Source organism: Papilio polytes, unplaced genomic scaffold, assembly GCF_000836215.1.
Source record: "Papilio polytes unplaced genomic scaffold, Ppol_1.0 DF822067.1, whole genome shotgun sequence".
NCBI lineage: Eukaryota > Metazoa > Arthropoda > Insecta > Lepidoptera > Papilionidae > Papilio > Papilio polytes.
The window spans coordinates 6,487,201-6,498,196 of NW_013527137.1; the positions used below are offsets into that span (position 1 = coordinate 6,487,201).

A 10,996-nucleotide genomic window follows, 5' to 3' on the forward strand; every position below is an offset into this window, starting at 1 on the left:
TTCGTTTTGTACAATCGATTATGTTCGATATATAGTTGTCAAATGGGGTCGATATATATTTAATTTTTTAATCTACATGTCACTATAGTTAAGTTTTCGCTTTGTATTGTTAAAAATCGTGTCATTTTATGAATTTGGACGTGAAGTTTTTAGAATGTTTTACAATTTAACTGGAATATTGTGGGTGCTCAGGATATACGGATGCATTTACACCATACATGTATGTCTCATCGAACGGTGTCATGTCAAATGTGCCAAAACGTCAGACAAACCGTGCACTCTGTGGTTATCGCTAATTATTAATAATGACTGCAATTTTTCAATGAAAAAAATCATTTTTACGATTAATTACAAGCTAAATTTATTAAGATTTTCACTAACTTTATTTCTGTAATTGTCATTTTTCTATATTTTCATGTTAGATGCTAAATAACAGTTTTATCAGTATAAATATGTATTATACTGTTGTGCTGCAGTAGGTGAGAGCCGAGTGCTCGCCAACTGGAGCAGTATTAACTAGACATTCCTAAACAATCGAGTTTTCGAATTTTTACCTAGACTTAGTCGATCGGGTAGATGTTAAATTACTCATTGGGTGATATAGTTTAAATTAAAAAAAGTATTATAAACATTGTGACAGGAATTCACTTTTTGGATGCATTTTTATCTACGCGACTTGAACAAAACTTTTAGGGGTTCGAATTTTACATATGTTAACCCTTAATCAAATATTTAAAGACAATAATTTCCTATTTGACTTTAAAGTATTTTTTTTCTCTATTGCTAAACTATAATCAGTACAAGGAATAAAAACCTTTACTTAAGTCACCAGTTTAGTTTTTTTTTAATCTCTTGTTTGATGAAGGGTTAAAATATTTTCTATTCTGTTCACCTTATAAGCTTGTGTTCTTCCTGATAGACTGGTTCAGCATTCTAATTTGATTTTTATACAGCATGTTCAGATGCATTTTTTTAATTTTATCAACAGTTTGAACACCATTTGTAGTTGTTCTTGTGCATTAGTATTTCGTCTGAGCATGCTCAGTAAACGGACACCTACAAGAATAAATGTAAATAATATCAGTGTGAACCACTGAGCGCTTAGTTGCCATACACATTTTATTCATAGTTAAGTAAGGACATAAACTTTGGTGTAACGGAATTCGTCGTGAATTTTCCAACAGAGATGTCGTATCTTTTCAAATCCGACGAGTTTCGTATAAGATATTGTAACTTTCACTTATATTTGTTTTTCGATGTAAATTAGCTTCCACGGAACTTGTATCGCCCTTGTCGCGGAGGTCTCGGCTCGCTTCTCTAGTGTTAGTAACACATTTTGTAATAAATTGTGGCCTTAGGATTTTTACTAGGGACAAAGCGTCCCGGATCGGATTCCTAAAACACCAATTGGATGGGAAAAAGTATCTTTGCGATGTTTTATATAACTATATTATACCGAAGTCTTAATTATTGTAATGACCTCGACTTTATTACATAGTTTTTTTTTCTGAATAATAATATAAAAAATTAAATGTAAGTAAACCATTGAAGCATAAACCTATTTTACATAAATATTATATTTAATTATTAACAATATTGATAATTGTAAAATTGGCCATAGGTTGTAACAAGTTATCAGTTGGTATGCCAATTAAACAATTTTTCATGATTTTTAAAATCACTCGTTTTATTTTATAAACCCCTGAATCCCTAATTAGGTATTCGGTCAAGATATGGGTTTGCCATATTTGATAGCGAGCTGTAAGTATAAATTCCTACTATACCTAAAGCCAAGGCATTTTTATTGTCCCGCATTAGTACAGGTACAATATACTCTCTTTAAAATATCTCGCAGTCGGTGACTATAAACTTTATCGAACTTTATTAACACCGACAGTGACCAGACACTTGCAGGCGCTAAACGGGGCATAGAGTGAAGTGCCATATCAACCTTGTTTGTCACGAATGGGCCGGCTCGCCCGGTGTAATACCACGACCACAAAGAAAACAGGCGTGAAGTGGAAGCAATTCCGCGTTTCGTCTGATGAGTGTGGTGCGGGAGGCTTAATTTTAGTCCCTTTCCCTTTCCACCCCTTTTCTTAAGAGGAAAGGATGGGAAGGAAAAGTGGATTTGACGGTGGAGGAGACGCATAGGAAGGGGAAATATCCTCTTTATGTACGTCTCCTCCGCCAATTAAGGGTGGGCAACGCATCTGCAATTGCGGATGTTTATGGGCAGCGGTCGCTTTCCATTTTGGTGGATTCAGGTGGCCGCTTGCTCGTTTGCCACCTTGTATTATAAAAAAAAAACCTTGTTTACACAATTATGCCCCAGGAAGGTTGTGCCGCAGGACCGGACCCATCCTGGACGTCACATTTCGAGTTGTCATATATCTTGAACGTTATCATGTAAGGTGCCATTCCTAAAATTATAATTGATAGTTTCAAGATTAAAAATTCAAGCAACCCATAAAATAAGTTAAAAGAAACTATAAAACAAAACTGTGAGACCAAGAGGGGTCTGTTAAAATCGATGGTAACACCATCTAGGATTTGTCATGTCAATCGAAGTTGCAAAGTGTTGGACGTTTGTTTTTCACCGTCCCGGACTCTGGAGGTGAAGGTCCATTGAAACACTCTATTCATAAATTCAACTGGTATGTTTTCAGTATAAAAACAGTCACATGTTATATTTAATAAAGTCTAATGTCTACATATGTTGCCCGGTACGTGTCGTGATGAGAAGTCTCTACTTCAAAAATTAAAATACAATTCTTTATAAAATTTAAACCTTAATTATTTGCACTGCTTGGTTTTGTTTTAAGCCTGGGTGAGTTTCGAAAGAAGTAAGGAGTATTATGCGTGCTGGTAACCCTCATATGCATAAGGGGCTCCTACGGGGATTTAGGGTTACCAGTGAGCATAAAATTTCTTATGTCATGTCAAAAAAGCCACAAGATCAAATGTACACCTATGTTATTGTATGACGCAATTTGATTAGTGTTTTGAAAATTACGCCGCAAGTAAAAATAGCTAAAAGCGTATTTACGTGTTGGGCGTTTAGATTCTATAACAACAAAATGAGGAACGTAGTCAATGAGTACTTCGATGTTGCTGTGGGGGTCGTGAGGAAGGCAGGGAGATTCATCACGCAGTATGGATCCGGATGCGAAGAATTTGAAGTAAAGAGCTGCGACATTGATTTCGTGACCAAGGTCGATAAAATGGTTGAAAACTTTATCATACATAGCATTACCAAACAATATCCTTCTCATAAATTTATCGGAGAAGAGTCCGTGGCAGGCGGGGCCAAAGTTAATCTCACCGATGAGCCGACCTGGGTGATCGATCCCGTCGATGGAACTATGAATTTTGTTCACGGGTTTCCGTTCAGCTGCATTTCCCTCGCCTTACTTATTTCCAAGGAGCCGGTGCTTGGGATAATATACAACCCCTTGATGGACAAGCTGTATTCGGCGAAGGAGGGCCAAGGTGCCTGTTTGAACGGAGAACCGATACATACGTCAAAAGTCAAAGAACTTCGTCATGCGCTCGTCGCTTTCGAAACTGGTACGAGTCGTGACGAGGAAAAAGTTAAAGTAGTGTTTGAGAATTTCAAAACAATGGTGGGCCAGGCTCACGGCATCCGCGCACTGGGCTCTGCGGCCTTAAACATGGCTATGGTGGCGGAGGGGAGAGCCGACGCTAACTTTGAGTTCGGGATTCACATTTGGGACATCGCCGCGGGCTGTCTGATAGTGAAGGAGGCAGGAGGTGTGTGCATTGACCCCAGCGGCGGGCCCATCAACTTACTCTCACGCCGCATGCTGTGCGCCGGTCGCGAAGATCTTGCCAATGAATTAAGCAAAAAATTAACTCAGTATTACCCTGATCATGATTAAGTCACCTTAACTGATCATTCTTGGAAATACTGGAAGTTAAGGTTCCATGTTTATATGTGTTTGAAGTAGTAATATGTTGTAAACATTGTGTATTTCTATTCAAATATTTCTAAAATACTGATTTCCCTGTATTAAATTTACTTAGTGAGTCTTTTTCTCAATGTGCATAAGGAATTAGAATGTTGTTTTCTATCTCAAAGGCTCCGGAGATATTTTGTCTCTAAATCTTGTATGAATCTCAGATACAGAATATTTAAGAGATTGCATATGAAAGTAAAAAATCATTGTTTCCAAAATGGAGACAATGATGGGACCACTTGTTGGAAACAAACAAATGGTCATAAATAATTTTGTACCTCTAAGTACATTAGAAGGGTAACATTATTTTTCTTTATTTGCGTGTGATAAAACATGTTTTTCTTGCATTCCTTCAATATACTTTTACTACATATTTTATGTAACAAATGATAACTTTTTTAAAATTAAAATATGAGGTGTTAATAGAATCTTAGTTTTTACAATTTGATTAATTAACCAGTGTTTTAAATCATTTTTCTACTGTTTAAAATTAACCAATTGAAACTGACCTAGAGTTCAAATTTACCAAAGACTAGTCATGGATAACCAAAATTGATGACTTGCAGATCAGATCATGGTATGCATGATGAATCAGATCTGTGAACCGGCTCACAGATCAGCTTAATTTGTACTTAAATAAGGGTTTTTTTTTATCTGTTGAGCTGATGCTCAACAGTTCCTAGCTGTGTGAGCCAATCTTAACCCGTTCAGAGCTGATTTACACACATCTACTAAATACTTAGATAATTTAGTCTCAAAATAAACATGTCATTCCAACAACAAAGTTGGTTTGCCTAATATTAATTTATAATTGATACTCAAAGTATTGTTGAATTTATTTAATTTTATAGTGAAATAAAAGATAATTTAATTTTAATTTTTATTCACAGCTTTTGAATTTCAATATTCAAACATACGAAGCATTACATCCATTTGATGGGGCTTGTGAATTATTTACTTAATCTACAATAACTTTATAACTTATTCATATAATGTAACTTTTAAATTATTAATTCATGTATATTGTAGTGTTACCATAATGTCATATTCAGTCAATGTAAATGACAATTTATATAATAAAAGTCTATCAAATATCTGTCTTTAATTTCCTTGTCACTTTCTCAGTCTCAAATTGTATTTTGCAAAATGCTTGATGTACTAAGCAAATGCTGTCTGGTCACTCATACATTTTGTATATTTTTGTCAATTGAACAGGTTTGAGTAAAGTCGTAAGTTTAGTAGCTGTTGTGGAGAAAAATTATCGCATGGTCATGTCATTTCAAGGATCAGTCAGTTCTCAGTTAAGAATATGGTAAGTGTAGTCAAATAGTCAGTTTTAAACAGTCAAGTAGTTTTTGAGTCGTTTTTAGTCATTCATCTTATTGCGCTCAAAGGTATTGCGTTAGTCAATTCAATACGTGAACGAGAAATGAGATATTGACGCATGTGCAAACTACCTTTATCGATTATTGAAACCCTTTGTTGTCTCGGTTTTTCCAAATCATAGCTGTATTGTATCTCAATACTCAATACCTAGTATAACTTATGTATATGTTTTTGAGTTAAAACACAACTTCAATACATAACACATAGTGGTGGTAATCTTTATAAACAAATAGCAATTGATATATTTGTCCACTCTAAATTAATCAAGTGCAAAATCTTTATGTTGTCATGTCTTTAAACAACTGTTATCATGTTTTGTCAAGGTTTTTCGAGTAATGTCATGTCATTTCTGTCGCAGTTGTGTCATGTCGGTCACAGTTTGTCATATTGAAAGGATTTTATCCTAAATTATAACATATTTTCATCAAAAATATCAACGTGGCGTCTTTAATTTTGATTTATTGAAGACGCCTTGTTAAATTAAAGCAAGCACCAAATTTTGTATACATATTTTCCCTACAACCTCCCCCCCGGGCGCCGCTTCACGGGACGCGATAAGTTTATAGGTCTAGGTATTTCTCTTAACGCGTGAGGATCAATCTTTAGTGAGGGCATCCGCTGCGGTAGACCTTCAGGTAAGTCGTCGTTCTCTTCGTAAACTGCCCACTGTGATGGGCTGAAAGGTAACAATATCGAACATTAAAAACGCACTTTGAAAAATTTTAATTACTAAAACTGTTCAAAGTTCACGGGAGAGTTACTTTTAAATATTATATTTTTTTTAATTATGAATAAACTAGCGCTAGCCACGATCCCAAAAAAAAAACAAAAATCCTTACCTGTTTTCACTGGGTATAATTTGAAATGCCACTGAAGGCATTTTTGGTGGATTTGAAGGTTTCTGAACTTTAATTTTAAATCTATCCGTGTGTGTTTTGGTCTCTTTTGCAGCTAAAGATGGAACTTTGTCTGCGGCGGATCTTTCCTCTATACCAAAGTTGGGGACTCCAGGGCTGTTGTGGTTCTCCTTCACCATACCATCGTTTGTTGCTGTATTTCTTTTAGCTATAGTGGAATCTGTATCAGGATATTTGTGTAAAACATTCCTAACATAATAATATTTATTTTTATTTCTCATGTTGATTTGTTCTTCGTCGTTACGTCTTGTCGGTCTGTTCAAATTGTAAGGTTTTGTTGCAGTCTCGTAAAGGTAGAATGTTGATATTTTGTCCGTATTAGATACTGGACCTTTGTCGCGATCAATATCTTTCGATTCAAATGTCGTAAAGTCTTTACTTATACTGTCCTGTTTGTCATTAGTATCGGTTTTGTCAATTTTAGTCATTTTGTCAGTATCACCTCTGTAAGTCCCTACGTAGCTAAAAGTCGTCAATTTGTATTGGTTTTCAGTTGTAGATTCGATTTTATCAGTTTTGTAAGTCGTGATATTGAGTTTGGTTTTATTTAATTCCTTGTTATTAGATCTAGCTGTTGAATTAAAGTTATATGTCAGTTTCGTGTCTGAACTGTCACGTCTGTAAGGGTCGATGTCGTCTTCCGAGTCGTATCTGTTGTAGTATGGTTTGTTTGGTCGTCTACTGTCATAGTAATATGGTCTGTTTGGTCGTCGGTCGTAAGTGTCGTCGTAAGTCTGATATGTAACTTTCACTACGTCTCTGTCGTGTGTCTTTCTCGTTGTCTGTCTCCAGGACTGTGTTGGTCTCGGTACATAGTTGATTAGATAAGTGTATTTGTCTACGTTTTCAGTCACAGTTATTACTGGTCTGTTATATGGTCGTTTTTGTTGTAAATTGTTAACTAGTAATGATTGTACGCTTTGCACGTTGTCGTCGTAATCGTTGTAGTTGTTGTAGTACCTGGTGGGTGCGCGATGTCTCGTTATTATACTTTCAAAGTCACTGTAACGTCTACTTTTGTTTTTAAAGTCAAGTTTGTCGTCAATGGCTTGTACTGTCGGTTTAGGTCTTGTAGTATTTGCAGTCGGTTTGTCTGTGTCATTTGCCAAGTCAGTGTTATTAAGTTTATGACTAACTTTATGCGGTCTAGTCGTTTGGTTTACGGGTCTTTGTGGCGCTTTATTAACGGTCGATGTCAGTTTTTGGCTCTTTTTAGTCGAGGTCGGTCTAGTCGTAGTTGATTTTGTATTAGGTTTTAAAGTAGAAAGGTCGTTGTCAGATTTTTGGATGTCGTTGTTAGAGTCGGAGTCTATTTCGATCCAAGGTGATAAGTCAAAGTTATTTAATAGTCCGTTTTGGCAAGAAATTCTTTCATTGTCAGGGTTGTCAGGTGAGAGGAAAGCGAAGGGTTGGACGCTGACGATGGTGTCGAGGGTGCGGCAGAGTATTTGGGCGAGGGATATTCTGCGGATTTGTTGTAATTGCGCCGGCGTGAAAGAAGATTCGAAACCACCGTTCTCATACCTGCAATAAACGTAACATTTTGTAATTCCATTAACACTTCAACTTCACATTATTTTTGTTTACTTACCAAAATCGATCTCCTTTGCGCATGTTCGAAAACTGTTGTGCGATTATACAAGCAAAAGTCGGTCCCACTAGGCCGCCTATCACAGGTCTTTCGGCCATGCCTCCAGTGAACAGGTCTATATCATCCACATGTCTAGAAGAAGAAAATCAGGTGTAAAACCTTAAAGAATGGTATGTGATTAGATAATTCTTCTGTTTTTACCTGTACAAGTTTTTTAGTTTCCGTACCACTCTCTTTGGCATGACCCTGACCAAGTCCTCGAAGTCGGTAATAGCTGAGAGTCCACAAGGCTCTCTCCAGGAGGTGTATGGAGGAACTCCATGATCTCTTCCCCTTTGTATATTGATCGCAGCTAAATCCATACCGAAGTCGAAATGTGGTGTTTGGAAGAGATGGTTGGTTAGTTCCTCGGTGATGAACTCGTCCCGTTTTTGTATGGGCTGGTTGATCATGCCGATGAGCAGCCGGTCTACTGCGCCCATGCTCCAGATGTTGGATGGATTGGTTATTTCATTGTGTAGAGATACATCTGGAGAGCGAAGTACTACTTAAATTTAAATAATACTAGCTATATCTTATATATTTAAACATGGTACTTAGTTACGTAGGATGTTAGAAATCTCAGTATATTTAAGAACAATTCTTTTATTACTGAAAAGGCCTATACTTCTGACATGCTTTAGGCTATACATTTTTACGCAATTTAATTTAGGGGGTGAATAAATTGGAAAATACTACAATGCGGGAAAGGGACAAAAACTGTAAGCCAATAGCAGTAAAGATAGCTATGATAACTAATTGTTAGCCAATGGCAAAGGTCTACGTCATTTGTGCATTTGAATTTTGACATTTGTAACTGAAAGTTTTACGTAAACAATAAAATACAGTTTTGATAATGCCATGCGGATGAAGGACGGAAACAACTAGTCTATAATATAAAGAGGAAAGATTTCTATTTTTATATTTTTGGATGCATTAAATTACATTAAAAACCACTGACACGATTTCAAAGCTACGTTATCAGTGAGGGATATAGGCTATGTTTTTACTATTTTTATTTCCACGTGGATGAAGTCACGAGCGACACCTAGAAGATAAATACAAGGGTACCGATGGTACTCACTGTTAGCGATGGGTCTGTGGAACCTGTCGAACCTGACCATGGAGGGCTGCACGAGGCTGTGGCCGAAACGGAAGGCAGCAGACCCGAAGGAGCTCGCGGGGTTGGGGTTGATTTTGGGGTTGTAGCCCTTGAAGTAGCCCTTCTTCACGAGATCCAGCTCGAACAAACGCATCACTTCTGATCCTAGTAGGAAAAAAATGACTAATATTTTAGAGACGACATATTAAAATTCGTATTTGTAGATTGTATATCTATACTAACATTATAAAGGGGAATGATTTTTTTTTATTTGTACATATTGAAATAAGTCAGAAATTACTGTGCCGATTTTAAAAATTCTTTCATCATCAAAAAGCTACGTTATCACTGAGTAACATAGGCGCGACGAAGACAGAGCTAGTCGTATATAAGCCGCTGGTAAATCTACATTAAAAGTTTCAAAGATCTGTAAGACTGCGAGGCGCGAAGTGACCGCGAACAAAACTAATTATTACTCGCGCTGTAGAAGGACCCCCGAAGGGTCTGAAACTAGTCGGTGCCGTCACCTGAGGATAAAAGCGCGAGTTGAGCCCTTTTTAATTTTCGCTTAAAGTACTGTCTCACGATAGTCTAAACAATTTAATCTGTAAGACAGTGTTAAGCATAATTTTGCAACCATGGTTTTTGGTTATGTAAGCTTGGTGAGGTGACTTAATACTTTTTTGTCTGATATTAAATGAATTCGTTCCACTCAATTTGGTTTATAGTTCAACTTTACGGCCTATTAATTTGCAATAATTTAGTTTGAAGCTGTTCTAAATGTTTACAAAGAATGAGAGCTTCAGTAATAAACAGAACAAGATCTTATCAGTCTATGGTAGCTAAGAGGAATGATAGAATATCTATTAGGTAGCTATCTCGTTGATTTGACGTCACCAGAACAAAATAGAAGCCGTAATAACGATAAAAAACGGCTTAACTTAGGTGACAACCATCGGTGTAAGCACCGACAAGTTTCGGACCTGTCGGGGGTCCTTTTCTTCAAGGAGTGGTTACCAGCTTTGACCCGACAGGTCCGAAACAAGTCGGTGTCTACACCGAAGGTTGTCACCTAAGTTAAGCCGTGTTTGATCTATAGTAATATAATAAAGCGTAAACACACACAACTTCGTGGCGTAGGATGTCAGCATATTTTTGAATAATTGTTACTATAAGGGATGCGGCGATGAGGAGACGAAATAAAAACACTAGGTTTCACAAACAACGGGTGCGCACTGTTCGTTCGTACAAGTTATATGCCGACCACCCTCAAATTTCACTTTATTTTTTCCATTAAAAAACTACCAACTGTTTTTACATGTACCTCGGTAGAAATTAGTAGTTTATATTTAACAAAAATAATTGTGTAAGAATAATACAAAAATACCATAAAAAGGCTTTTAAAATTCTATCATCAACAGTTACTTTAATAAAAATCTCAACACTTTTGACATAGGCTATATGCAATAAAACTAAAAGGGTAAATAAATTGATAAAAAAACCTTAATGGGATCATAAAGTACAAGCTGCCAACATCAAGGAAGTAAGATTGCCATAGTTTGTCATATGTCATGTCATTTTGACATTTGCTATTGATAATTTGACAAATGTGAACAATAAAGTAAAATTTTCATAATTTCGTGCAGATAAACCCGCACAGGAACAGCTAGTAATTAATATAGTATGTCTCACGAAAGTTTTAAGTTAAAATGTTACCTAAGACGAGGGGCAGGAACTCTCGGTAGGTGATGTGCTGCAACATGGCGCCGACGATCTTCCGCGTCTCTTGGTAGATCTTCTCGTCGCTCCAGTGCGGGTTCAGATGCGCCAGTTCTTGCGCCATCCTGAACATAATGATTTACAAGGTAGTACTTTGTTTATAGTAGAATTTGGTAACAAATAGTAAGTGTTAAAAAATTACCGCAACCTAGACCATCGACAAGACGCCCCATTCCAATGACAGCTGTCAATGTCATTTAGA

At 36.6% G+C, this 10,996-nt stretch overlaps 3 protein-coding genes across 3 annotated transcripts in view; 2 read left to right on the top strand and 1 right to left on the bottom strand.

Annotated features, from left to right (window-relative positions):
- The window catches only part of LOC106106907 (myosin heavy chain, non-muscle), a gene marked incomplete in the record, with an annotated part of 47,663 nt that extends 45,985 nt beyond the window's left edge, over window positions 1-1,678 (top strand). Inside the window, 1 exon segment of the mRNA XM_013287566.1 lies at window positions 1-1,678.
- A 1,252-nt stretch (window positions 1,679-2,930) lies between these two features.
- On the top strand, window positions 2,931-5,074 carry LOC106107092 (inositol monophosphatase 1). The gene has a single exon (XM_013287791.1). The coding sequence runs from the start codon at window positions 3,081-3,083 to the stop codon at window positions 3,900-3,902; it is 822 nt and encodes a 273-aa protein (XP_013143245.1). The 5' UTR covers window positions 2,931-3,080; the 3' UTR covers window positions 3,903-5,074.
- Window positions 4,847-10,885, bottom strand: LOC106107090. Its single transcript, XM_013287788.1, has 6 exons — window positions 10,732-10,885; window positions 8,998-9,180; window positions 8,076-8,403; window positions 7,875-8,006; window positions 6,206-7,807; window positions 4,847-6,042 (listed from the first exon to the last, which is right to left on the bottom strand). Exons 1-6 carry the CDS (start codon window positions 10,865-10,867, stop codon window positions 5,883-5,885), a joined length of 2,541 nt encoding a protein of 846 aa, XP_013143242.1. The 5' UTR covers window positions 10,868-10,885; the 3' UTR covers window positions 4,847-5,882.
- Between the last annotated feature and the right edge of the window lie 111 nt (window positions 10,886-10,996).